Source organism: Cutaneotrichosporon oleaginosum (genome assembly GCF_008065305.1).
Source record: "Cutaneotrichosporon oleaginosum strain ATCC 20508 chromosome Unknown ATCC20508_contig03, whole genome shotgun sequence".
NCBI classification, from domain to species: Eukaryota; Fungi; Basidiomycota; class Tremellomycetes; order Trichosporonales; family Trichosporonaceae; genus Cutaneotrichosporon; species Cutaneotrichosporon oleaginosum.
In genome coordinates this window covers 1,254,226-1,280,402 of record NW_027072172.1, presented here as the reverse complement: position 1 = coordinate 1,280,402, position 26,177 = coordinate 1,254,226, and the positions used below count along the sequence as shown (strand labels likewise).

Sequence of the window (26,177 nt, the reverse complement as noted above, 5' to 3'; positions counted from 1 at the left end):
ATTCAATGTCCACACACCTTTCCGCCACCTCTCCGCCACCTTCACGCCAGATCCATCTAAACTGCATGAATCCCATAAACCTTGACTGCTAATTGAACTGATTGACCCACATGAGCCTTGAGAATGCAACATACAGCCAGCGGAACCAAACGAGCTGGCTCGCATGTGCCCGCATCGCGTACAGCGTCTGCGCATACTGCGCAGGTGTGCTGACGAAAGTGGCGTGGTGCGATGGGCCGCGACGCAGCGCGTCTCGCGCAGCGACAAATATGGCCCATCCAACGCCAGTGAATTTGGTCGCGAGCCGTGGCGAGTGCAGCAGCAGCGACTCTAGCCTAAGATGTGCACGCGCGTGCGCCAGCGCAATATGGTTAGGGTGCTGAGTGACGCCGGCGTCATCGAAGGTCAAGAGGTGTGTGGCGCCGCTGGAGGACGCGATGGGCGCGACCAACTCTGCGATATAGGCGGGGTCCCATGCGCCGTCAGCTCCCATACTGTCCGGCAGCAGGGGGTTGTCAAGGAGTACTGGGGGAGTGGAAACGCCGAGACGGGCGTAGCTCTCCAACAGTTCGAGAGAGCGCACACCGCCAAACCCAGCGGCGTTGCCTGCTGTCAGTAGATGGTACAACAGGCGGGTAGAGGCAGAAAGAGGGCAGGAGAACGCACCCGTCGACATGCAAACAGGGAGAACGTCCCACCCGGCCGCAACGAGGTTGAGGATCGTTGGCCCGAAGAACATGGCCTCGTCGTCAGGATGCGCAGTGAGTACCAGCACGGCTGGCCTGTCGAAGCCCTCGGCGAGCGCGAGCGCGGTGCGCTCATTCGCGCGCGTCACGATGAACTGGAACCCAGCGACGCCGGCGGCAAACAGCGCAGCGAGGAGGAGGAGCGCGCCAGTCGTAGCGCCGCGGGGCGTCGCCGCTCCGAAGGCACGGGCAAACGGCTGCCCCTTAGTGCTCCCCGGTGTTTCGGCTGGCGTTTTGGATGCCGCCAGCTGGTCCGTGATGGTGTCGTCTTCGAGATCTCGGGGAGCCGCAGGGGGAGATCGGGGTACGCGCAGGTTTGAAATGGATATGCGTAAGGTGCGGGTGATGACTGGAGTTAGCTGCTTGCGGACGAGGGAAGACAGGCCATGACGGCCGTGGCGTGAAGACATAGAGAAGGGACACACCGTAAGCCACCATCTCGAGCATGATGAAGAGAACGAAGGGAGCCGCAATGGCCAGTGCGAGAAGCCGAAACACTAATGGGACCTAAGGTCAGCTGCTGTGCTCATCGCAGGTCAGGAGCATCTCTCACATAGTTGAAAGGCGTTGGGAGCTCAGGAGCGACAAGTAGCGTCCACGTCCTGCGCGCTGTTTCCAAGAACGTCATGGTCGGGGCAGGATGTGAGGGGATAATAGAAAAAGGAGAAAAGGCGGTAGTGAGGAGAAGCAGAGAGAAAAGGAGCGTTGATCAACGAGTGATGAGACGGGGGACAGATATGTTTGCGTGGGAGTCGGGCCTGGGTGTCGCAATCCGTGAGGTGTCGGGCCGATAACCGGCAGCAGGATGCCGAACGAACGAGTGTAAGAGATGATAGAGGAGGGGGCGGGTCGCCTTGGCGTCGCCGCTTGCGAATGAATGAGTCCGATGGAGAGAGAGAATGGGATACGTGATTGTACGAGTCGCGGCGCGGCATGTCCAACCCCGCAGTTGGACGTTCCCCCGCACGCCGCTCGGACGCGGCCCTAGGCCGGACGATAACGGCCGGCCCATCACGTGTTCGGTCCACGTGGTTGTCAATTCCGCCCATCGAAATATTCAACGTGCCGCAATCAATTTCGCTCTTCCCCCATCTCACCATGTCCGACGCTCCCACCGGTGTGCTCGTCACCGCCACCAAGGTCTCGGTGCCCTTCAAGACCGAGCTGCTCGAGGAGATTAGAGCGCCGCGCTTCGCGAAGCGCGCGCCCCACCTCGTCGGCATCCTCGCGACTAAGAAGGAGGACGCGCGGAACTATGCTGAGGTGCGCAGCCCTATTCCGCCCGGCCCTTCCCTCACCTAACCCCAGTTCACCAAGCGCGCCTGTGAGGCTGTCGGCATCAACTTTGAGCTCCGTCTTGTTGGTGACGCGCGTGAGGGCCTCGACAGCGCTGGCGTGTCCATCGGTGTCGAGGAGGCCATCCTCGAGGCGAACGAGGACGACGATGTCGACGGCATCATGGTCTACTACCCCATTTTTGGTGACCGGCAAGACCAGTACCTTCAGTCGGTTGTCGACCCCGTTAAGGACGTCGAGGGGCTCAACCACCAGTTCCTCTTCAACCTGTACCACAAGTGGGCCTCTTCTATCAGCGCGTAGGCTGACGGTAGCGTGCGCTTCATCTCGCCCGTGACACTTCGCCCCATCCCCGAAAGTCACCTTCCCCAGCCCATCAAGGGCGACTCGGACCAGCCGCCCCCTGGCACTGTCAAGTCCATCCTGCCGTGCACGCCCCTGGCCATTGTCAAGGTGCTGGAGAGCATCGGCGTGTACAACTCGCTCCTGCGTTATGGTGACCGCGCGCGCGGCAAGGTTGTGACCGTTATCAATCGCTCCGAGGTTGTGGGCCGTCCGCTCGCCGCGCTCCTCGCGAATGACGGCGCGCGTGTCCTGTCCGTCGACATTGACAGTGAGTGATTGAGAAGTGATCGGGCCAGAGTTGGTCCGGGTGACAGCTATGTGGTGCCTGGACGGTGGTGCTCGTGCATGGTAGCGCACCAGCCGAGACCACTTGCTCGCACGCTGTTCTTGCTTACACCAGCCATCGTCGAGTTCTCCAAGCGTCCCTCGGCTGAGACCGCCAAGTCCAAGTACAACCCGCACCACATTATCTCGCAAGTCGATATTACGCTCGAGCAGGCACTTCAGGTGTCCGACGTTGTCATCTCGGCTGTTCCCTCGGAGGGATACAAGGTTCCCACGCGCTGGCTCAAGGACGGCTGCGTGTGCGTCAACGTCGCCGGCGAGAAGAACTTCGAGGCGGACGTGCGCGAGCGGGTGAGTCAGAGCAAGGCCCAGATGGTGGCCAAGGCACCGGGCGTCCAAAATATTGCTTGCTGACCACCAGGCATCCATTTACGTACCTTCGGTCGGCGTCATGACCATTTGCATGCTGCAGCGCAACCTTCTCCGCCTGTGCCAGTACCAGGACATGGTGCGCGAGCACTACCGCGCCGCCGCGGGCAACTAACACCGGCGCGCCCCCTCTTTCCCAGGGTTCAACCCACACAAACACACAGTGTTGTAGATCAGATTGTTGATGGATAGGTGTCTATGCATCTGGATACTAGAGTGCGCGGCTGCTTCTGCTGAGTTGAGTCTGTTTGTCTACGGCTATTGCGCGCCTCGGGTCGTTGGGTCCCACGCAGTCCCCTCGAGCCCGTCCATCCTGTGCAACGGGTGCTCGTCACGCGCCTGCTCGAGCAACTGCGTGAGGTTCTGGTTGTCCGCGATGGCTTTCTGTAGGCGCGAGGAAGTATGGCGGAGGGATGAATAGCAAGACATTGAAGGTCGCGCATGCGGGGAGAGCGGGTGTCAGCTATGTTCTCCCATCTGTTCCCAGCATCCGATTCCCAGCTTCTGTCGCGGCCATCTTGACGAGCTCCAACTCCACCTGCACCCTTCCTCTGCCGCCTCTCCTTCCGCCCCGTCATCTCCCATCTACCCCTGTCACCTCCTTCACACCTCCTCTCTACTCCGTTGCCTCTCCATCCTCCCCTCACTCTCCCTCGCTCACTCACCCTCAAGCACCCCTGATACTCCTTCCAGACCTTGCCGCACTGCCGCTCATACTGCGCGGCCTTGATCTGTGCGCGCGTCATGCCCTCGGTATCCATAGGCGGCCCCTCCTCCTCCTCGAGGTCGAAGTGCACATGGGACGCGCCGACCATGTCGTCCGCCGCCGCGGGGGTCGCCATCGCGCGGCGGCGGAACGCGCTCGAGTACGCCCACGACGTGACGAGGCGGCGGCGGTCCTTTGGCGCGTCTGATGCGGGGGACGAGGAGGAGGAAGACGAAGAAGACGAGGAGGCGGAGGACGAATCGGAGAGCCCGTTCACGGGCGAGCGCCGCACCCCCGCCGCGTCTAGCGCCGGTTGCAGGTAGCCTTCAAACCACAGGTTGAAGCAGGCGTCGTAGCGCTGCTTCAGGGGCGTGCACTCTTCAGCGAGAGATCTGGGTCAGCGCTGCTGGCGCGCGGGCTTACTGCATGTTGAGGGCGGGAGATGGTCAACTTCAGATGGCTGCGGAGGCGGAGGTTGGTCCACTTCGGCTCGGAGCGAGTTTTACGTAACGGAATTTCCGCATCAGTCGTTTCGGCAATGTACAAGATAGCAAATGACCTACTGCTGACCGCCGCTCGCCACACTACTCGTGCAATGCAATACATAGAATGGTCTGGTATCTGCTTTCGACTATTTGTGCTGACCTACGCTGCCGATGCGGGCTGAGGCTCGCTCTCGCGCGCACGGGGCGGGCGCTGGCGCTGCTCGCCGTCCTCGCCCCGGCGCTGCCTGGCCGGCCGCTCGCCACGCTCTCCGCGGTGGCCGTCGCGCGCGCGCCCCTGCGCCTGGCGCGACCGCTTCGTCTCCATCTCGGCGGCAAAGTCGACCTTGCCGTACCCGATGCTCTCCATCTCGTCAGCCACAAGCGTGTGGCGCTTGTCGTCGTGCGCGACACACTTCATCCCGATCTGCTTGTAGATGCTGCGCGCGGGCTTGATGCCGTCCGCCTTCATCTTCTCGAGATAGTAAAACGCGTCCTCATACTCGGGCTGACAGAGGGCGAGGCGGATCATGCTCTCGTACGTCGAGGTCGTGGGCGCGAAGCCGGCGTTCTCCATCTCGCCGAGGATGGTCTGCGCCAGGTCCTTGTGCCGGGTGGTTGCGCACGCCGCAAGCACGAGGTTGAAGGTCTCCGCATCGGGAGTCACGCCGAGCTCAGGAGCAGCGAGCTGGGTTGCGCGCGCGCGCTGCAGGTCGCCCGCCTTGGCCGACGCTTGGATGAGCGCGTTGAACACGGAAACATCAACGCCCTTCCCGTCCTTCGCCCGGTCCTCGAGGCAGTAGAATGCCTGGTCGATGACCTCGGCCGAGCGGAGCACGTCCACAATCGGGCGCACCGTCATCAGGCTCGGCGTGATCCCGCTCTCGCGGATCAGGCCAACCGCCTCAATCGCATCCGGCACACGCCCGTCGCGGCAGAACGCCTCGATCAAGGGCGTGAGGTGGTGCTCCTTCTTGGTCACGCCAATGTCGGAGAGCGCGGCGAGCGCGCGCGTCGCGAGTGTCGGCTTGCCCCAGCGGGCCGCGACGGCAAGGACCGACAGGATTAATCCCTCATCCGGCGTGTACGCCTTGACGTTGACCACACGCTCCCATGCGGCCTCGACGGTCGGTAGGTCCTGCTGGTCGGCTGCGGCCATAAGGATCTGCACCCAGCTCTCGGATGTGACCTGGGGCTGCCCCGGCACCTCCTGGATACGGTGCACGAGGTCGAGAGCCAGCCGGCTCTGTCCCCACTCGCACAGGAGTCGGATCGCGTGGCGCACAATGTTCTTGCTCGGCGCCATATTCTGCTCCAGCATCTCGACGATGATCATCATCAACTCCTCGACGCGCCCGGGGAGAAGGGCGTGCGCAGCGAGCGTGTCGTACGTCTCGACAGTCGAGATCTGGCGCTTGGCAAACTCGAGCAGCAGCGAGGGAAGGATGTTGGGATGGACGATGGAGAAGCGGAGAAGCTCGTTGAGCGCCTCGGTGCCCAGCTCGATGCCGCCTGCCTCAGCGTCGCGCATCGCGCCGAGCGCAATCTCAAAGCCGAGACTGAACTCTCCAGGCTTGGCGTTGCTGCCTCGCCGCGTGCCGTAGTTGGCAGCCTCCTTGATGAGGGTGTTGTACGCGGCAGCTGTGGGCTTGCGGCCCTCAGCCTTAAGCGTCGCGAAAGTATTGAGGAGCTTCGCCAGGTTGTTGGGGGGAACAAAAGGCCCGCCTGGCGTTAGATCACGAAGAGAGGAGAGGCAATGACGAGCACGAGGACGGAAGCAGGGACTAGCTGCTGCGAGCCAGGCTTCCGCAAGGAGGGTAGCCTGCCTTCCCTCAACGACGCGCTCCGCAACGGCGCATACCAGCCGAGGGGAGGTTGCAACACGACCCGTTCAAAAAGATCGGGCGACTCCACTGTCGCTCGCACCCCGACCGCCATCGCGCTCACACGCCCCAACCGACTCACGAGATCCTCCGGCACGGGGCTGCTGGGAGTTCTGGCGATCGCGATTTCCGCCGCGGCGTTGCCCCTCAACAGCGGTGGAGAGGGAGCGGAGACGGGGTGCGGCGAAGGGCGCAATTGGCACGGCGCGGGCAAGCCGCCCGAGACGCGGGAGGCTGGCTAGGCTGGACATGGTGCGCCGAAGGAGGGAGTTGGAGGAGTTCGGTGCGCGAAATCGGAAAATCCAGAGAAAGAGCGGTTCGGAGCGGGAGCATTTGGGTCCGCCTGTCGTTGGCATGAGATTTGGAGGCCGCAGCTGGTGAACCGGGGGTCCGCTTGCAGATCGCGACACCACTATCCGCTGGAAATCAAAGCAAGGATTAAGCTGGGCTCACAAGGCCGTGGTGGTGTCATATGCGGCCCACGTAAAGGTGGACTGAGGTTTCTGCGTTTTGCTGGTCAATCTCTACTATTGATACGGTTGGACAGCTCGGAGATCAGCGTCAGTTCGATACAGAGGGAGGGCTGCAGAGATTTGTCTGGCATGTGGATGATACACGTGCTCGAAGGACATCGGATGGCCGGATGTACAGATTTGGGTGGCAAAGAGGATTGTGACGTGTCATGCTGGGACCACTGCAGTCGCTGGGCACGCGCCGGGAGCAATAATGAGAGTTGGTGAGTGAGGCTGGGAGAGGGTCAGTTGACGCCTTGTCTAGTGCCAGCCTCGCGCGGCCTCCCAAGCCTCGCGCAGACCTGCAACCTGCAGCCTGCAGATCCAAGTCGTGCATGGTGCATCGTGGATCGTGCAATCCTGCATGCCTCAACGCGCAGCTAGCTAGCCAGGCTTCCGCGTCGATTCGATTCATGCAGACTTGCAGAGCGATTGTTCAGAATTCCAGAATCATTTAGGGCATCATCCTAATTCTGGCCCTTGACACCGCCACCACCACCACCAACTCTGATTTCACTCTTGTCATCATCATCTTCAACTAGCCTCGTCATTTCCATCGCCTTCTCTCTCTCCTCCTCTCTTTCTCTTTCTCTCTCACTCTCTACCCACTACCCCGCCAACCACCTCACATCTCTCTCGGCCTCTGTGCTCCCTCCCAACCTACTCCAACCAAACTCTCCTCCATCTTCATCGCGACTTACCTCCGAGCCACCCAACCATCCTAACCCGCCATCCCCTCCCATCTCTGTTCCCTGTCTTCACAAAGGACTCTTCCGCCCTCTCCCCAAGTCCAACTCGCAAGCGCTACCCATCACTCTCCTTGTCTTTTCTCAACACAACCTTCTTCCACGTCCGCAATGCCTACTCTCACCGCGCCGCATAGCCCAGGCGCGCGCGCTCGCTCTGTCTCCCAGCCTCTGCGTGAAGGTATCGAGACCGACTTTTTCGCTTTCGTTCCCGGATCGGACAAGCGTCCCATGACATACGGCCGACCCACTACCACTACCAACACCTCAGGCAGCTTTGGGCGGTCGTCCGGGACGCAGGCGCAAGGCCTCATGCCCCAGCAGTCGCGCAAGGGTCGCACTCGCTCCGGATCGCTCGTGACCGTCACCGAGGTAGGCGGCGACGAGCCCGAAACAATCAACGACCGTGTTGGCGTGTCCAACCACAACGCAGGCTGGGTCAACGCGCCTGGTGCTTGGGTTATTCACCCTGTGCTCATCCTCGGCGCCAAACTCCTCATCGACGCCATCCCAGGCATCGACAACTCGCTGTCGTGGACCATTGTCAACGTTGGATACATGATTGTGAGTTCACCCCTTGATCGCGCACAGGCCCCGGCCAGACTGTCTCGGACCGATGCTTCGAGTCCCAGCATACCTTCCTTGACCGAGGCGATGAGCGAAGGCCTCACAGTACACCGGGCGACGAGCCCATTAGCGAGCGCAACCGGCGCACGTGCGCGCGCCGCTTGGTGCGCTGCTCGACACCGATTCGGTTCGATTCTCAGCCGCCCCACCCCGCTGTCGGGCATCGCAAGTCACTGACCCACAGTTCTCGTTCATCATGTTCCACCACGTCACAGGCATGCCATTTGAAACGGCGTGAGTTGGGCAACACCGATGTCACTGACAGGCAGGATGTCGACAGGCGGCGCATACGACGAGCTCACCCTCTGGGAGCAGATTGACGGCGGTGCGCAGTACACGCCTGCCAAAAAGTGGTTGACAAGTGTGCCCATCGGACTGTACGTTGACCGGCGCTGTGCACTGCACGTGTCATTCTAATGTTCAGGTTTCTGATTTCGACACACTACTCAAACTACGACTACAACCTATTCGCGATCAACTTTACGGCTCTCATCGTGGTCCTCTTCCCCAAGCTTCCAATTGTGAGTGCAGCGAGGTAGACTGCAGTCGGGGTGACGGAAGCGGTCTTCAAGGCCGCGCGTCGCTTTTCAGCCTGCGAGCACGCAGCTTGGTATGCTGGGTCAGACCACCGTATCCGCCCGCCGGCGTTCACGCAGCTTGCACCCGATGTCGCTTGCGCGCACCACCTGGTCGACCAGCCTTTTTCTGACCTCAGCTCCATCGCCAGCGCATCCACTTCCTCCAGCAAGATCCGGTCACCCCATCAACATCGCGCCCTCCCTCCCCGGGGCCCAAGGGATCGTTCTAACAGAAGCAGGACGGTCGTTCGGGATTAGACGCAGTATGCAAGGTATGACTCTTTCAACCTCTTGCAGGAACGTGAGACGATGGCCTCGACCCTGGCGCGTCGTCCGATTGACCCGTCAGGGTGCCGCCGTGGAGATGTCGTGGATACTATCGACAAGACTGACATGTGCGTGCGGTTTGCGTAGTGGCGACGCACTGGTCTAAGCAAGATTTACTTACAGGCATCGGCGCACGCGTATGCATGCCACTGGTGATACGTCGGGCATCTACCGCGCCAGACGTTTGCCCTGATCTGCGCAGTTCCCACGTGTGCACGGGCTCGTCTCCGCCGTCAGCTTCGGGCCCGACTTGGGGACGATGATTTACCTGTATACCAACGTCGTATTGCAGGGGTAGTGCTTACATCTCACGGCGCAAGTCGTCGCTCGGTATCGCGGCGCTTCTATTGCTACCCATTCCCATCGCCATCTTGAGCAGGAATTTCTCCCCAGTCCCGTGCAATAGAGGGGTTGCTATTGGAAAACGATGCTCGATGGTGGTGGGCGGTATGAGCTCGAATGATCTGTGATCTGTGAACCGCGATCTGTGAGAGGGGAAGATCCGATGTCGAGAAAAGCTGGCGAACGTTCCGGCGGCTCTGACCGGAAGCGGATATGCGGAATGCCTGCTAAAATGATAATGACGTCGGCAATTCAGTAACATCCCACCTCCACACACGCAACACACCTGCTTTTTCTGCAACGCACAACGCACAACGCGGACCAGACGCTGTCTTCTTGTATGGCAGTGAGCCCTCAACTCCACTCTGTACCTGCTGATGCCCGGCAGTGAAGCTCCACCGCGATGTGTCGGAGCACCCCACATCCGGCGGGCTGACCGAGCTAGTTGACGCCCAACAGGATGCCGACATCGAGAAGGACACAGCCGCGGATCTACAATTGATAACAGTCCTCTCAGCGCTGCGAAACGGATATTTGCCCTCCAACGTCCAGCTCTACGGCTGGCTTGACCGCGTGTCGTCCCTCAGCGCCGATGATGCTCTATCCGGCGAGACGGCCGCAGCATTGGCCGCACTCAAGAACCTCGGTGACACGCTGCGGAGAGTGTTGGCCGAGAAGAACGGCGACGAGCTGCTGCAGGACACGGTGTGGATGGCGTGGTACGAGACGCGGAGTGGTAGCGAACGCGCGCACCTCCGAGCCACACTCCCTGTCGCCCCGCCGGCAGGGGAGGGAGTCACAGGCGGGGAACACGATCGGTCCTTCGAGGACGCCCTTGCGCGCGATGTTGACGCTGCTGCGCGTAAGGCGGGCGACCGTGATGGCGAGCTGCGTGAGGCCGTTGGGCATATTCGCACCCTGGGGACGATCCTCTTCACAAACCCGCAACTCAGAGCGGCGATCAGCGAGATAACTGCGCTAGCGCGAGAGTACCGCCGTGGAGAAGAATCACGGACTGAAGAAGGGAGTGGTCCGCCCGGCGTGGGCGTCGAGCCGGATACCGTCCAGGACGGCGCAGCAGTCGCGATCGGGGAGTCGGCGACTATCGAAAGCGAAGACAGGGACTGGCGCGACCTAGACGACTTCCATATCCCGGGCGAGTTCGGGGATCCAGAGAGCGGATGGGGCGCCGACGGCGAAGTGTTCTTTGACGCCGAAACGACCGTGACGCTGGACCCCCGGGTCACGGCATTCCTGTACCAGCTGCGCGATGCCATCGCCAGAATGCAAGAGCAGGAGGGTTACCCCGCGGCCATGGCGTGGCTGCTGGACACGTTTGCGGCGTACGAGTACGAAGTGATCTGTCGGACACATCCTGAGCTGGCGCCGGACTACCCCTACCAGCCGCGCATGACGCCGACGCGCCGCATCCTCGCCAACCTCGTGACGCTGGCGGAGCGCTTCGCGGCCCACCGCTCCCTGGGCCCCGTGCAGCAGTCGATCAACAAGTTGTACGCGTACGTCCTCGAAGACGTGGTATCCCGCGCCCTGTCGATTGAGATTGATGGGTTCATCCGCCAAGTCTTCCTAGAGAAGGGGTACGTGTCCACCGACGCGTGTGTCGTGCGCGCCGCGCAGCTCTGGGACCGCTTGAGCGCCTGGCTGTCAAACGAAGTACATGCGGCGCAGTGGAACGCCGCGTGGGCGGGCATGGCGCATTTCCTGGGCATCGAGGCCATCGCCATCTCCCGTCCCAAACTCGCGAGCTGGTTCTCAGACGACCCGCTCACGCAGGAGCTCGAGACACGCTGGACTGCCGTCACCGACGCCCTGCTCCTAGATAACAGGCGGCTGGCGCTCAAGCGCAGCCTGTGGTCGGAGCTGGGACGGCTGGCCGCGTCCGCGATCAACTGGCGCGGCTTTGTCACCTTGCCCCGCATCGAGCTCGTCACGCCCGGCATCGAGCTTATCCTGGAGAACGTACATTTGTCGCTAGCGAACCTGTTCCCCAGTATCCTGGACGTCCAGGTATATGACCGGACGCGATTCAGCCCGTTCGCGGACCTGCGCGCGAGTTGTGCTGCAGCAAACAAGACGCGCCTCCGCGTACGAGGCGAGCAGATTCAGGCAGATATGCGAGACGCCCTTATTTCTCTAAGGTTCGCCAAGCTAGGCTTCTCCGACCAAGGGCGAGGTAAGTTTGCCCGAGTAACATGCTGACGGCAGCGGATATTGCTCTGACACGCCGCGGGATCACATTTGACATCGAGCTCGAGTTCGACACGCACCCCGACGCGAAGCACATCATCACGGCGACCCGGATTGATTTCGGCATCGACGAGCTGTCGCTCACCGCGAAAGGGACCCGCCGAGACGGGCTGTACGCCGCTCTCCTCCCGTCTCTTGGTGTGCCATTCCTCAAGTGGCGCATGGCGTCGAAGTGGAAGCAGAAGCTGGCCCGTGGGATCCGGTACCTCAACACGGAGCTGTGCGAGCTGCGCGACCGTCTCAACGTTGAGAAGGGGCGGGCGGGAAGCAGGGATATGCGCGCGAGCACGCGCCTGTTGAAAGTCACCGCTGAGCGGCTGCAAGAGTTCCGGTCCGTCGTTGCAGAGCGCAAGGGGCGCAGGAAGCGCGCGATACGCGCCTATCGTCGAGAACGGGGATATGGGAGCAGCTCCAATGCCTCAGACACATCATCCTCGGACGAGAGCAGCGACGACGAAGTGGGGCCGGGCGAGCCGGACGTCCTGCGCGGATTTCGCATCTCCTTCGCCCTTGCGGACGCCATCCTCCCGCACATCACCGCCGATCCTGAGCGGTCGCTGCTGTATCGCCGCGAGAGGGCCGAGAAGGCGGCGCGGCGGGCGCACCTGGATAATGGGAGATCACACACGTCGGTGCCATGCGTAACGGCTGTTGGGTTGGGCCACACAGTGGTCTCGGCGGCCGCCCATGGCGGAGTCCAGTTTTCAGCTGCACGGCATGACGACCTGGTCACCAGTCGCGCACGTGCAGTGAGAATCGACGCTCATGTACCGGCACCAGCGCACACTCAAACTGCACAGGATTCATGGTCCGCTACGAGCCAATTGTTCACATGCGCTCATAGCCGCTTAGGCGAAAAGCACATTCGTCGTCCAAACCTGGTTAGTGTTGCCATCACCACACTGCCAGACCTGGAGTCCGTTGCCGTTCTGGTCCGAGCCGTCCGTGAGGTCGAGGCAGAGCCCCTGACCCGTGACGGCGATGCGGTCGTCGTCGGTATAATACCAATTCTGGCGCCTGGCGTCAGTCCCAGCCGCAGACGACTCACAGGGACTTGTCGCAGCGCTGGATTCTGACGCGCGCGCCGTTCCAGTTGCCGTCCGCCTGCAGGCAGTAGTTGGTGCCGGTCACGAACACCTTGCCGTCGCCGCGGGCGAGGCTGAACTTCTGTGCAGCCGTTCCATTGCAGTCGTAGCTTCCGTCAGCGCCCGGGGTGGGGGTTCGCTACTCACATCTGCACGACGGTGCCGGGGGCGATGTTGCCGCCGCTCACGTCGATGCATTTGCCCGCGTTGCCGTTCGGGTGGAGCGCCACAGTCGGGAGCGGAGTGGGGAGCGGGACGGGCTCGCCGGAGGGCGCGGGCTCGCCAGGCGCAACGCCATCCTGAGGGGTGGGGATGGCCTTGGCGAGGGCGAACAGAGCGGCGAGAGCGATGTACCTCATGCTAGTCGGCGTGGAAGATTGAGTTTGGAGGGCTTAATACTACTTGGTAGCTTGTGAGACGTAGAGACGCGCCATGACCAAGTTTATATCATGCTCGCACCTCGGTGAGCTATGAGAGCAGCGACACCGGCGGAGGCACCCTGCGCTTGCGGCGAAGCTCGGCGGTCCCACGACGACAGGGCGGCACCGAAGCATGGGGAAGCGCTGCCCGAGATGCAAATAATGCGGTAGCGTCCTGTAACGGCCGTGTAAGTAAAGTGCACAGCATGTGCTCCGGTGGACGTCAGCATAGTCAGCAGAGGCATGCCAGTGCGGTCGACATCGCGGCAGCATGGTAAATCACAGGCATGGGTGACGGAGACGACGTCTTGGCGCGCTCATCAGTCCTCAGAGTCATCAACGAGAAGTCCGCGATTCAGTAGCATTGAGCAAGTGGGCAGCGCAACACGTGTAGTAGTCTGTAGCTGCACAGCCCCGACACCAAGGCCACCGGACCGCTCCACCGCAAGTGACACGGTGCACTCACGGCTCGATCCCCGTCTGCCTGACGTATCTGGGAGCGACGCGAGCCGAAGTCTACCATCTGCCCACGGCATCGGCAGAAGTGCTACCGCGGATTGCGTGGTCGATGAATGTGGGCCATGTATGGGAGAGAGAACGCAAATTTCTAGTCTAGCGCGTCCAGCTGTGTGAAAGCAAGTTGTGCTCAGCTGGCGCAATATGATGTAGGGTGGCATGCAGTCTTCAGATGACACCAGCCTCCGAATCCGGAGAGCTAGCCGTGAGGACCGTGACAAGCAGATCTTTTGGTAAATGGCAGCTCAGTGCATTTCCCACTGCGACAGATCCTTTTTGCGCGCAAGTCGCTGCCTCCAGCCGAGACATTGACTATCTCTCCACCACCGCGATCCGTCTTCACCTTTCCCAACCGATCAACAGTCGCTCCAAGCTTCCAGTGGTACGGAATTCGACTCTTTGCTCACACGGTCGGACCCATGCGCATCTAGCGGGTTCGTGACAGGTATCCTCAACCTCCCAATAAGCAAAATAGTAGGCAGAGGAACTGAATCCTCGTCTGACGAGAGTGGGATTCGAACCCACGTCCGAAGACTGCGGATGATACATGTATCACCTTAACACAGCGCCTTAGACCGCTCGGCCATCTCGCCTATGGAGGACAGAATCACGTGGTCCTTCAGTCCGCCGCGGGCGCCTGCGTATTATACTTCGGACGGCAGAGACGATGCTAACGACTGCATAGCAGGCCTCAAGGCGGGGCCGCTCTTATATTGCGCCTAATAACAGAAACATATCCACTAGGCAACGATGCCCTTCACTTGATCGCAACTTCATACGGGCAATACGGACTACGAAAAGGTCCATGGCCTTCAGCGTCCTTGAAGCGCCTAAGCCTAGCCACGGTAGTAGCGGCGGCGGATGACGTTGGTCGTCCACACCTGGTTGTTGTTACCGGTGCCGCACTGCCAAATCTGCACGCGGTTGCCGTTGTTCTTGTTGCCACTGGGCAGGTCAAGGCAGAAGCCCTGGCCCTGGGGTCAGCGTCAGCAGTCCCCGCTCAGACGTACGGTGAGCGCGATGCGATTGTCGCCAGTGTAGAACCAGTTCTGCTGGGGCACGTCTACGCAGCTCCAGATTTTCATACCGACGCCGTTTCCGGGGTCTGCGTCAGCGTGTACGGTGGCGAGCTCACTGGTGCCGGCGTCGAGGCAGAAGTTGGTGCCGTTGGCGGAGAGCTTGACCTTGCCTGCGCCGCGCTGGAGGGTCCATGCCTGAGCGGGCGTGCCGTTGCAGTCCCAGCTGATGTTAGTGTGGGACGGGTAATGGCGCACATTTGCACGGGGGTGCCGTTGGCAAAGTTGGCACCTTGGACGTCGAGGCACTTGCCAGCGTCGCCGTTGGGGTGCAGGACCGTGCCGGTCGGCGGGGGAGGCGGCGGAGTCGTTGAGCTCGGAGGCGGGCAGCTCTGAGCCGAGACGAGAGCCAGAGTGGCGAAGGCGGCGAGGGTGTTAGCGAGCATGGTGTCGAGGTGTGATCGAGGCTTGCTGCAGGGCGTCATTCTAGGGGTGGCAGACAAGCGTCTTATAGCGTGAAGACCTGGGGCTTACGCGGACTGTCAGACGGCGGAGGGTCTGAGAGGGGGAGAGACACGCAGCCAGACGCCGTCAGCAGAATGACCTCGTGCAGGTGACTGTGGCGTAGACCGAGGCCGAGGCCAAGTCCAAGCAGGCGTCTGTATCCCGACCAGGCCATGAGTAGTTACGCAACCCACTCGTCAGTCCCCAAGTGAGTTTGCGCGTGCCGAGCTCCTATCGGGGCTGTGTTTCCGCACGCATCTCCGCTCAGGACGCCGACAGAGTAGCTGGAGGAACATGCCAGGCAGCATTCAATGGAGCGTCCAGTGGAGTAAAGAATGTTCTTGGCGGACGTCCAAGTGAGTTCCAAGATCACGGCTGCTTTGAGCCAAAATAGCGGAAAGTGTGCGGATTGCGGAGACATTTTGCGGATTGATCTCTACTAATCCATGTGTTGGCGCAGCTGCTCTGTACATTCCGAGATTAGTTGGTCCCGAGTAACTGCCATGAACGTCGCACGCGTCGCTCCGCGAGCAATCGCCACCCAACATTCCGCGACGAGGTATTCTGGATCAGTGGCAGTGCAGGTTACGTGAGACGGCCAACGCGGCATGGACGCCGTATTGTGTGCATGTGCCTCCGCCAGAATGGAGAAATCAACGTCGGCGGCGAGCTGACGGATATGATGTGACCTCGGTCTAGGCCGCACCACACTTGTCGAGTAGCTCCTCGACGTCGCTGACCAGCGCCTGCGCGGTGGGCAGAAGCCGCCACTCTGCGCTTGCCTTGTAAAGTTCAAGCACAGCTCGAACAAAGCCCGCGACATCGCTATTCCCCGGTCGCAGTCCTGGTTCCGTGGGAGGGTTCTCATGTTAATTCTGCTCTGGCTCGATGACGTCCGGCGTGCGCAGCTCCAGCGTCCGCAGTACGCCGCGCCTGCGTCGCGATCGTCGCGGCGTGTGTACACCGCTAGGACGCTGACACCGGCACCTGCGCATGCCACACCGAACCCGAGACCGACCTCAAAACTTGGCGCTTGCCGTCGCTTCTGGGGGGGGGGGGGGGGGTCTGGCGGGCTGCCTGTGCCGGGTCCGCCACTCGACCTCTTCACTCCCCTCGCGTCCGTCGTCTCGCTCGGCACTCACCTCCAGGTTGTTCCGTACACACGCCCAGAACCCCTTCCACCCCCACCCCGCATCTCGCGCAAGCAGCCCATCGACCTCCTCCGCCCACTCCGCCTCCCAAGCCTTCCTGCCATCAGGAAGGACAGCGTCCCCGAGCCGCGTTTTGATGTCGGACATAACATCTGCGATGCCTTCTGCACATCGGCCGTGGTTGGCGCGCAGGGCGGCGTAAACTCGTGGTAGAGTAGGTGACGAAAAGAAGTTGTGATTGATGGAGATACACTGATGTCAGCCTTACGAGTGACTGCTCCTGCCTGAGAGGCAGGGAGATGGGCGCCACGTACGAAATCGAGGTTCAGTACCTGGTGATGCCATCCACTCGGGACAAAAATGACCTCGCCTTCCTCCTGGACCACCTTGAGGGTCTTCGCATCGCGGACGTCAAACTGAAGTTCGCCGTACTGGTCGCGCGGCTCAGTGCCAGGCGGAAAGAGCCACCACAACTTGCGTCCAACAACATTCGCGCTCCAGCTGTACGAGCCGTACACATCACTATGGAGAGGAGTGAATGTGCCTGCCGGGCCAATGTACACGAAGCGGAAGTCGGCGGTGGATGCGGAGGTGGTGGAGGAAGGTGCGGAAGGGGCATCGAAAGGCGGCGAAAGCCAGTCGTCTGATGTCAGCCTTATCAATAGCTCTGAGTTGGCAATGCCCTCACCTAAGAAGCAGTCCGGGGGTCTGTACACCCCGCTCGCCTCGCGCCCGCCCCCGAGCTCAGCGACCAAGTGCCAGTCCTTGACGTATAGGGTGCGCCCCTCGCCCTTCTCCCACAACTGCAGCACCTCGCAAAGAGGCCGCTCGTCGCGTGCAAACTCCGAGTATTGGCGCTGCGCCGTGTCCGCCACGGGGACGACTTGGTCGCCATAAGCGGCGAGAGCAGAGAAGTTGGGAAGGGACGGTGGTTGGGCGCGGGAAGGTTGGGAAGAGCGCGGCGTGACGTCGGCTAGCAACACGCTCATCTCCTCCTCCGGTAAGCTCGCTAACAGTTCACTCTCCCGCTCGGAGATGCGCGGGCGAGCCCAATCCCTCCGCGCGCCCCAGCGCGCCGTCGCTGCGGGCGAGAGGAGGAACGGCGTGTTGGGAATCAAGTGGTCTTGCTGCCGTTAGCGGCGCACTATGGCTTGGTGGACGCACCAAGAAGCGCTGGTACGGCAGCTCATCGTATGTTAGGAGATGTGAGTCCGCCGGAAGTCGACATGTCGGCGTCATGTTGATGGGAGAAGAGTGATGACGCGAAGATTGAATTCTGGTCGGGGCGCAAATGATGCGGAATGCGGAAGTTAGGCGGGTCGGCCATCTCCAACGGATCCGGTGTCTTGTCTGCCATCCCGCTGGCTGCTGGCCGCGGGCGTCGAGTCGTCTCTGAGTCGCTCATGCGAACCTTACGAGTGGAGACGAGAGACTGACGCTGGTTGGCTTACCAAGCGCACGATTTGACGTCGGGTACTTGATAAAGGCCAACACCGGCGTACATGCCTCATTTCCCATATCTCACCGCCCACCACCATAACCCTGCACACAACAATGGCCAGCCAGGACATCTCCGCGCTCAAGAACTACAAGGCACTCCTGTTCGACTGCTATGGCGTAAGTCGGAACGCTTGTACACCCTTACACCAGACTCTGATCGACTGGGAGCGAGGCCTGCTCGCAACGCCCCAGATCCGCGGCCTGTTGGCGCAAGACGGGGCGCCAGACGAGCAGGGCCTGTTGGCAGCATTCAGCCCTAACGAAGTACGCGTGCAGGCTGCCACGCCTGGCATCGTGTACGACGAGGTGTGAGTAGTTCGCACAACGGTATGCCGGTCTCGCTCACCCAGCCTCACCCAAGCCTTCAAGGACACGGCGCACGACCTCGGCCTCTCGGCCACTGACGCCGACGCGAAGGCTTTCGGCGATAGCGTGCCCTCCTGGCCCGCATTCCCGGACTCTGCGGACGCCCTCAAGCGCCTCTCGGACATGGGCCTCAAGCTGATCATCCACAGCAACGTGCACAATGCGGGGTTCGCTGCGTCGCGCAAGAAGCTCGAGAAGGGGTACGAGTTCGACCAGGTATTCACGGCCGAGAACAGTGAGTAGGCAGGGCAAGCATGGTAGCCTCTCCCAGCTCCCTTGTCAACTCGCGGGCATTGGCCCCGCCCATGTCTATGCTGACCACAGTCGGATCGTACAAGCCCGACCATCGCAACTTCGAATACTCCATCCGCCGGCTCAAAGAGCTCTACGGAATTGAGCGCGACGAAATCCTCGTCACCGCCAACTCAAAGCTGCACGACCACGAGCCCGGGCACATCGCAGGCCTCAAGGGCGCCTGGATCAGTCGGCCCGGCGCCAATATGGGCGTCAAGAAGTTTGACCACATCGTTCCCGACTGGGAGTTCCCAACCATGATGGACTTTGCAGACGCCATGGAGAAGGCAAGGGTGTAGATGTGGTTGTGATGTACATTGCATGAAACTGGCACACTGTTCTACTCTACACTCTACAAAGCCATGATCTTCTTTTGTATCTGCTCACTGCTCCTTGCTCACTGCCCACTGCTTGTCACTGTCCGAGAAGAGTGTCAACATGTCTTGTCTGTCTCTGTCGGGTATCTTTGTGATGTCACACCCTCCCCCCCCCCCCCCCCCCCCCCCCACGCTACGCGAGCCCAAACAGGCGCCGCCACCAGCGCTTGAAGCGGAACCATGTGCCGCCCTCCCATCCCGCACGGCGGTCCGCACCGCCGGCCCACATGCGGCCGGTGCCGCAGCGCACGACACCGGCCTCATCCTCTCGCTCCGGGCGGGGAGTTCGCACCTCGATCCCGTCAACACTAAGTGTGCTCCAAACGTCACTCGCCACACCAGACACGAGGCCGAGCTCGAGGTCCTTGTCACGCGGGGCCGGGGTGCTGGCCTTGATGCGAGGGTCGACGGTGCGCCCAACGAAGCGCGGGAAAAGGGCCATGAGCGACTCGGCCTCGTCATCCGCAATATGCGCTGGGAACGTCCACAGCCGGAAACGGGGACGGTTCAGGTCCGCCTCCTCCTCTCCCAAGTCAAAGGAGCGTGAGTCGATGCTGTCCTTGTCGTCCGCGACCATTGCCGTCAGGCCCAGGGGCGAGCGCGACGCCCCGCCCAACAAAGCCTCGCGGTCACCTGGGCTATTCGGCGACAGGGGTGGAGATGACGGCGCATCGTCCAGGTTAGGCGAGGCCTTGCGGCGCGAAGGGGGCGGCGGTGGGGCCGGCCCACGACCGGACGTCTTACGCGGTTGCGGCGCGGGTGCGCCCAGGGTGCGCTTGTCCGTGAATGGGTCCGAGCCAGCGCGTGCGCGCGAATCATTGTCGTCGGGGGTGCTGGGCCCCGGAATAACACGGCGCAACTTGGGGGGTGTGCTAAGTGGCTGATCCTCGAACCCGAGGATACCCTTGAGCACGGCCACAGCTTCGGACATGAACTCGGGTCCACCTGATTCGAGGAACACGGCGTCATCAATCTCCCACACAACGCGACGCACACCTGCTCCTCCGCAGCTTGGTCCGCGACTCTGCACACGCAGAGCGCCCCACAGGCCGCGGAAGAACGGAAGCTGCGGGCCGGTGGAAGACGTGCCCCATGTGCGAATGAAGTGGTCAAGACGCTCTGCGCGTTCGGAGCGTGCACGGGCACTGCCCAGATCCGAGCGGGCGGGCAGGGAGAGTGAGCCGTTGGAGATAGTCGATGACAGCAGCGCATGGAAACTGCTGATGCGCACTCGAAGGTGGTGGAGATGCGCCTCAGAGCGCAGCTGCGACTGCACGCGAGTGTACGCGGCGCGATGAGCGGGAGGAAGCTTCGCGAGCGTTGCAGAGATGTACGCTTGTGACGCTTCTGGCGGCGTGGTGGAGAAGAAGAAGAGGCGGCAATGGTGCGCAAAGAGCTCCAGTCCCTGCTGTTAGCTTGTCCCGAGCCGCATGAGCTCACCTCTGGAGGAGGACTGGTGATGGTCTCGTTGCGCCGCGAGTAGGTGCTACCTTCACGACCTGAGAAGACGCTGGGACTCGGCCCGCGCGATGGCAGAGGTGGCGGCGTGAGACCCTTCTGCGCCATCGTCACCGGGACGGGCGAGAGGATCTGGCGCGCTTGCCCTGCGCGCCCGGTTGTTTCGGCAGAGTCACGGCGGGCGGACTGGCGACGGGGGGCAGCTCGCGACTGTGCGTCAGCGCAGGGGAAGGGCGAAGGCGGTGCAGGGTGTCAGCTTTGGCAGACTACTCACCGGACTGCGGCTGCTACTCCCACTTCCATGGCGCGGGGGTAGGGGTGGGCGCTCGCCGCGACCGGGACGGCTGGGGTCCATGATGGTTTAATAAGGCGGAGTTGGGTGCGGATAGAGATGGGAATGAAGTGAGAGGTGCGCTGGCCAGCAGCGTATTGGTCGGTTTATGCGAGGATGCGAAGGCGGATGACGGGGATGAGAGACGCAGGGAGAGCAGTCGGGAGGTCAGATATGATGTTGGGGACGATGATACTGTGGATGCTGCTGTTGTTGTTGATTGTGTTGTTGAAAGGAGAAGAGAGTTGAATTGATCAACATAACCCGGTGTGGCCTTCCACGGGGGTCGATCGGCAGATCAGGGTGCCTGTGGAGAGACTAGTGAATGCGATGCGTGCCGTGTCCATGCGACGATGACTGCGTCTGTTAACGGTATTTGTACGCTGCACAGCGGGGAGTCAACAAGTGGAAGATGTTTGGGATGGAGTGAGAGTGTGAGAGCGAGAGCGACGAGTGTATAGATAGGTGTTGTCGCGTGCAAGACGAGGACTATGAGGATGCGATAATTGGGGGAGAGCCAAGGGATCCCGGCTACTGACGCGTCCCGCTCGTGCCGCCCACTCAAAATGGCGCCACGCGTCTTTTAGGGGTCCCCAGCATCTCCAGCCATGCCAGCCATCATTCATCCCGAGCATGCCGGACTCACCCTCGTTTCGCTTCACTACTCTCCTCAGGTCACTTCAGTCTGCAACCTGCGAGTACGACGCCATCACACGCCCCAAGCTTGCAGCGGGATGCGGGCCACCTCGGCACCGATCCAAGCCCCACACTCGAGGTCAAGGCAGTGGCGCTTGGCGTTTGAGGCTCTGGCTCGAGTGAGCCTGCACATATGATATGGGACATTGAAAGACAACACAAGATGAGACATCGCCAAATACCTGGAAACGGTGCATATTCAGCACATCTACAGACAGACAATCCTCACAGCGCCACACACTCTTACACTTTGTTCAAGTTTCGCACATACATACTCAGCCACCCCCACTTGCTCTTTCCGCAGTTTCCCACCATATCGACAGTCGCTCGTCTCTCTGTCAGCTGTCAGCTGCATTATTCCCGCACATGCAATCATCAATGCAAGGGCTCGACGAAAAGCCTGACAACCCAGCCCTCCCTTCTCCGGCGATCAACATTATTGCATTGCTTCTTGGCATTGACTACTCCAACACTGTTCAGCTTCCGCTTGATCTGGCATTGATACAAGTACACGGCTCGGCATTTAGTGGTTCCTCGCCGTCAGCATGGCTGGCATGCAGCTCACTGCTCCGCCAGAACAACACGGGCGTTGAGGAACGTCGCTGCGGTCAGCTGAGCCTGCCCCAAGTACTCACTGTAGGCGATCCAAGCGCAGTAGGGGACGGTGAACCAGTTGGTGTTCATGGGCGCAACGACAAGGTCGCTCATCTTGACGGCCATCGTGACAGCGGTACCGAGGAGCGCGACCGAGTTGGCGAGCGCAGCCTGCTTCTGGTTCTGGCCGACGAACAGGGGCTCCCAGAGGAGCTGGAGGCCGAGCTGCGCGTAGTAGAGGAGGAGGGCGTTGGACGCGTCCTCGGTCGTCTGCGGCGTGGGGGCAGCATCGAATGCTCGCACCGTCAGGTGCGCAGCGTAACCGGTCAGGCCGCTAGCAGCCATCCAGATCTGTCGTTAGCTTAATTCTTACACCCGCCGATCGGCCCCACGTTCACGCACGTAGGAGAAGGCGGGGTGGGGAGGGCAGACGGCCTTGGGGGCCTGGCCAGTGCGCTTGGCGCGGATCTCCGAGGTCACATAGTTGCCTGCGATGCCGAGGATGATGGGGAGGCCGACTGCCGTTAGCGAGCGATGCAGGAGGCGCGAGGGCGAGGGGGGCTGCGAAAATACCAACGCCCCCGACGCCCACGCCCACAACGACTAACCGGCCAGCGCGGGGTTGCGGTTAACGGCAAAGGCAAACTCTGGGAGGGGCGACATGGTGAGTAGAGGACGTGGGAGGACACATCTCGGCGGCAAGACTTTATACTGAACACGGCAGGGGGATAACACGGGGCTGTTGATGTCATTCCCTCTGTGCAGGTGCGGGAGCGCCTACGTGCAGCGCCGGCATGGCTAAATGAAAGCATGTTGATGGGGGATGGGCTGGGGGCAGATGGGGGGGCAGATCGAGGCCTGGGCCGAGCCGCCGAGGCTGACGCCAGGCGAAGGACCAATGGGTGACTAGGTGAAGCACATACGTCATGAAACGGGAGAGTTGTTTGCGCCAACCATGAAGCGCTCTTTAGTCCGGAGTGCCGGGCGGGACGGGACCGCTGCTGAGGGGCTGGTACACAGAGGCTCATGTCACGGGGAGAGCAGCAAGCGGTCGGAACATCCATCTCGTCAGCAGTCCGAGATGGAGATCAAGGAATAGTTGTGACGTCACTATTCGGTTGAGAAACGCGGAAACCACGCCTGTCTCACGTGACGCAATCACGTGATCTCAAAAGTTCGACGAGTTGCCACCCACATTGCCTTCAACGATCTCCACCACCATATCGACGCAAAACATGAGCGAAGCACACCCACCAGACCAGCCCGCGCCCGTCGTGCCCGACGTAGAGGAGGTGGCTGAGGCGCCGGCTCTTAGGCCAGACGGCAAGGGATACATCGACGACGCGGCGACGGAGCTATGCGACGACAGCGAGGGCTCGAGCGTCGAGGAGAGCTTGGACAGTGCGGACGAGCGGAGCCACGGCGGCTGGCCGGAGGCTGAAGAACCGCAATCCGAAGAAGAAGACGAGGACTGGGGCGTTGAGAACGAGGACTGGGAGCTGGCTGACGGCGGTGAGTATTCCGCTCTCTAAGCATCACAGCTCATGGCAGACTTCACGAAGCAGTACAACCGTGTGAGGCAGGCGTATACTGCGGTCGGAGGCTCGGCCCAGCCGTTACCTGCGCGCAATGCACACGCGCCGAAGGCGATGAAGCCTGCACCGAGCAAAGCGGGGTCGCTCGGCAAGGCTCTCGTGAACCCGGCGTTGCTCGGCGGCGTCGGGCACAACCCGAAGAGCGCGGCGGAACGGCAGAACCAGAAGGACAAGGCGGACCGCGCGACACACGAGCAGGTGCTGGACAACCGGACGCGCGAGACACTGCAGAAGCTCGTGAACCGCGGATACTTCGAGGTCATCGCGGGCTGCATCAGCACGGGTAAGGAGGCGAACGTGTACCTCGCCCACCCGGGCACGGACACGCCGTCCGAGCCGTTCCCGTACCCCGCAGCAGTAGCGGTCAAGATCTACCGCACGTCGATCCTCAACTTCCGCGCGCGGCAGAAGTACATCGAGGGCGAGCACCGCTTCGCGGGCGGATACTCGAGCTCGAAGAATGCGCGCAAGCTAGTGCGCCTGTGGGCGGAGAAGGAGCTTCGCAACTTGCGCCGGCTGGTTCAGGGCGGCGTGCGCGCGCCGATTGTCATCGAGCAGCGCTCCAACGTGCTGGTTATGGAGTTCCTCGGCCGCGACGGCGTCGCGTCGCCGCGGCTGCGCGACGCTGACCTCTCAAACTCAAAGCTCGCCCGTCTGTACGGCGAGCTCCTCGTCACCATGCGCAGGATGTACCACTCATGTCAGCTGGTGCACGCCGACTTGAGCGACTACAATGTGCTGTACCACGATTCGCACGTATACATCATCGATGTGGGCCAGAGCGTCGAACACGACCACCCCCGCGCTTTCGACTTCCTCCGCACCGACATCCGCAACGTTGAGGAGTTCTTCAGCAAGCGGTCCGGCGGCGAGGTGCGCACGCTCGGGCTGCGGAGAGCATGGAGCTTCATTGTGGACGAGAGCGTCGGGCTGGCTAAGGAGGACGAGGCGGGCGACGAGGGCGAGGACCGTCTCCTCGACGTGCTCCGTGAATGGCTTGAGCGGCCCGAAGAGAAGAGCGAGGCGACCGAGGTCGACGACGCAGTCTTCTTCTCCTCGTACATTCCCCGCACGCTTGGCGAGGTGTACGATCCGGAGCGCGACATCGACATCTTGAAGTCTGGCAAGGGCGACCAGCTTATCTATGCGGGGATTACACAGCTCGACATCAGTGGCAAGGGCGCGGAGGACGAGGCGACGCCGGAAGAAAAGGCTGAGGACGAAGCGGAGGGGGGAACGGAGGCGGAAGCGGAGGCTAAGGCTGAGGCTGAAGAGATGCAGCCTGAAGCCAAGGGGCGACGAGAAAGCAAGACCGTGCGCTGGGCCGACTGGGAGACTGAGCCGGACGCTGAGGTCGACCCGGACGCGTTTGACCGGAAGCCGCGCGGATTTCGGCACGAGGATAAGGAGTCTAAGAAGGTGAGTTGAGCGGTCGGTAGGACAGGGTGGCGCAGGGCTGACGGCAGGAACGCAAGAAGGCACTCAAGGAGGAGAATCGCGAGAAGCGCAAGAACAAGATGCCCAAGGGCGAGAAGGCGCGGCTGATCAAGAAGAGTAGTGGGCGGTGATCTGCATAGTGTTTGCGTTCTGGCGCTGTACTTTCTGATTTCTTCTGATAGCTTCTAACTTCTTGCTTCTTGCAGCTGAGGCTTGGGCTCGCCCGGCCTCCCGGCGGTTCCTTGCTTGCGTCTGGCGCCGCAGCCCATGAGAAACTCTAACTCGCCGCAGTTGTTCTCACTTCTCACCTACGCCCGCGGCTCGCGCGAGCGGATGTCGATTCGCGGACCTGAACTTTGCCAAACTTCTATTTGCACTAGTTTTCGTCGCCCGAATTAACGCACGCCCGGACTAACGCACGCCCGAATTGACACGCTGGCGGGACCGTTGCCTCGGGCCGTTGCTGAGATGCGCCGGAGGCAACCTTGTCTCCCTGGCATAGCGGCCTATCAGCACCCTCGCGGGACCATGACCCAAGTTAACGCTGTTCCTGTACTCCTGTATCCGGGCGAGAGGGCTGCCGCCCGCGTGCCACGACTCATACTGAAGTCCGACCCGGCGACACGCTGCGCGGCAAGAAGGTGTACGCAGCCAAGCGACCTGGCCCGTCAGGGTGAGCGCCAGGATTGGGTCCGTACGTTCGTAGCCTCAGGCGACATGGCCCGTATCGGGTGCGGAACGGGTATCGGGTCCACATAGTAGCATCCTCGGGTGGGAGGCGGCGCCTGGTGCCGGTGCTGGTGTGACCCACGCGGTTCGGACATGAGCAGTACCCAGTCATTTGGGACAGTGCCGGCGAGCGCGTCATAGCTGCGACGAGAACGTAGAATGCGGCCCAGATGATCGCGACTAATGGTTGATGACGAGATAGAGTGCGTCGGGTTCGGGATTGCCCTTGCATCGCCTCGCGCAACTCAACCTCGGTTTTGGACGGGAGAGAGTGGGGGAGGGGTAGGGGTAGGCAGGGTTGACCATCTGAAACGATGCGAGGTTGTGGCGGAGGCGGGTGCCACTCTTGGTGTCAGAAGCTTCCACAGCGGCGCATGGTGCAGACCTCCATCACACCACACCATCAGTTCACTATCACCACCACCTACCGTCCCCACCGACCTCCGTCCGCCACCCAGTAACCCATCACCACCTACATACGCGACCCGAGAATTTTGCAAGCGAGCCCCGCCGATCGTCGACACATGTACATCGCGT

At 61.5% G+C, this 26,177-nt stretch overlaps 11 protein-coding genes across 11 annotated transcripts; 4 read left to right on the top strand and 7 right to left on the bottom strand.

Moving 5' to 3' along the window:
• Positions 1-88: 88 nt before the first annotated feature.
• Positions 89-1,374, bottom strand: COLE_03702 (uncharacterized protein; the record flags this gene model as incomplete). Its single annotated transcript, XM_018422179.2, has 4 exons — positions 89-606; positions 667-1,095; positions 1,172-1,253; positions 1,300-1,374. 4 exons carry the CDS (start codon positions 1,372-1,374, stop codon positions 89-91), a joined length of 1,104 nt encoding a protein of 367 aa, XP_018281578.1.
• A 470-nt stretch (positions 1,375-1,844) lies between these two features.
• COLE_03701 (uncharacterized protein) lies at positions 1,845-3,216 on the top strand (the record flags this gene model as incomplete). Its single annotated transcript, XM_018421186.2, has 5 exons — positions 1,845-2,009; positions 2,055-2,320; positions 2,357-2,655; positions 2,788-3,023; positions 3,094-3,216. 5 exons carry the CDS (start codon positions 1,845-1,847, stop codon positions 3,214-3,216), a joined length of 1,089 nt encoding a protein of 362 aa, XP_018281577.1.
• A 1,236-nt stretch (positions 3,217-4,452) lies between these two features.
• COLE_03700 (uncharacterized protein) lies at positions 4,453-6,423 on the bottom strand (the record flags this gene model as incomplete). Its single annotated transcript, XM_018422178.2, has 2 exons — positions 4,453-6,014; positions 6,255-6,423. 2 exons carry the CDS (start codon positions 6,421-6,423, stop codon positions 4,453-4,455), a joined length of 1,731 nt encoding a protein of 576 aa, XP_018281575.1.
• A 1,238-nt stretch (positions 6,424-7,661) lies between these two features.
• COLE_03699 (uncharacterized protein) lies at positions 7,662-8,865 on the top strand (the record flags this gene model as incomplete). Its single annotated transcript, XM_018420698.2, has 5 exons — positions 7,662-7,994; positions 8,242-8,291; positions 8,327-8,434; positions 8,482-8,578; positions 8,773-8,865. 5 exons carry the CDS (start codon positions 7,662-7,664, stop codon positions 8,863-8,865), a joined length of 681 nt encoding a protein of 226 aa, XP_018281574.1.
• Positions 8,866-12,420: 3,555 nt separating this feature from the next.
• Positions 12,421-13,016, bottom strand: COLE_03698 (uncharacterized protein; the record flags this gene model as incomplete). The annotated part of the gene is made up of 3 exons (XM_018425150.1): positions 12,421-12,589; positions 12,621-12,767; positions 12,805-13,016. 3 exons carry the CDS (start codon positions 13,014-13,016, stop codon positions 12,421-12,423), a joined length of 528 nt encoding a protein of 175 aa, XP_018281572.1.
• A 1,412-nt stretch (positions 13,017-14,428) lies between these two features.
• Positions 14,429-15,054, bottom strand: COLE_03697 (uncharacterized protein; the record flags this gene model as incomplete). The annotated part of the gene is made up of 4 exons (XM_065626304.1): positions 14,429-14,566; positions 14,603-14,697; positions 14,728-14,834; positions 14,867-15,054. The coding sequence occupies 4 exons, from the start codon at positions 15,052-15,054 to the stop codon at positions 14,429-14,431; spliced, it is 528 nt and encodes a 175-aa protein (XP_065482385.1).
• A 753-nt stretch (positions 15,055-15,807) lies between these two features.
• On the bottom strand, positions 15,808-17,502 carry COLE_03696 (uncharacterized protein; the record flags this gene model as incomplete). The annotated part of the gene is made up of 5 exons (XM_018425148.1): positions 15,808-15,975; positions 16,255-16,515; positions 16,578-16,906; positions 16,952-17,390; positions 17,428-17,502. 5 exons carry the CDS (start codon positions 17,500-17,502, stop codon positions 15,808-15,810), a joined length of 1,272 nt encoding a protein of 423 aa, XP_018281570.1.
• A 315-nt stretch (positions 17,503-17,817) lies between these two features.
• On the top strand, positions 17,818-18,722 carry COLE_03695 (uncharacterized protein; the record flags this gene model as incomplete). The annotated part of the gene is made up of 4 exons (XM_018422177.2): positions 17,818-17,880; positions 17,914-18,071; positions 18,114-18,364; positions 18,454-18,722. The coding sequence occupies 4 exons, from the start codon at positions 17,818-17,820 to the stop codon at positions 18,720-18,722; spliced, it is 741 nt and encodes a 246-aa protein (XP_018281569.1).
• Positions 18,723-18,933: 211 nt separating this feature from the next.
• Positions 18,934-20,613, bottom strand: COLE_03694 (uncharacterized protein; the record flags this gene model as incomplete). Its single annotated transcript, XM_018425147.1, has 3 exons — positions 18,934-20,205; positions 20,241-20,468; positions 20,533-20,613. The coding sequence occupies 3 exons, from the start codon at positions 20,611-20,613 to the stop codon at positions 18,934-18,936; spliced, it is 1,581 nt and encodes a 526-aa protein (XP_018281568.1).
• Positions 20,614-21,846: 1,233 nt separating this feature from the next.
• Positions 21,847-22,542, bottom strand: COLE_03693 (uncharacterized protein; the record flags this gene model as incomplete). The annotated part of the gene is made up of 4 exons (XM_018422176.2): positions 21,847-21,887; positions 21,921-22,230; positions 22,282-22,397; positions 22,488-22,542. 4 exons carry the CDS (start codon positions 22,540-22,542, stop codon positions 21,847-21,849), a joined length of 522 nt encoding a protein of 173 aa, XP_018281567.1.
• A 572-nt stretch (positions 22,543-23,114) lies between these two features.
• COLE_03692 (uncharacterized protein) lies at positions 23,115-25,042 on the top strand (the record flags this gene model as incomplete). The annotated part of the gene is made up of 3 exons (XM_018421185.2): positions 23,115-23,391; positions 23,431-24,893; positions 24,941-25,042. The coding sequence occupies 3 exons, from the start codon at positions 23,115-23,117 to the stop codon at positions 25,040-25,042; spliced, it is 1,842 nt and encodes a 613-aa protein (XP_018281566.1).
• Positions 25,043-26,177: the final 1,135 nt, after the last annotated feature.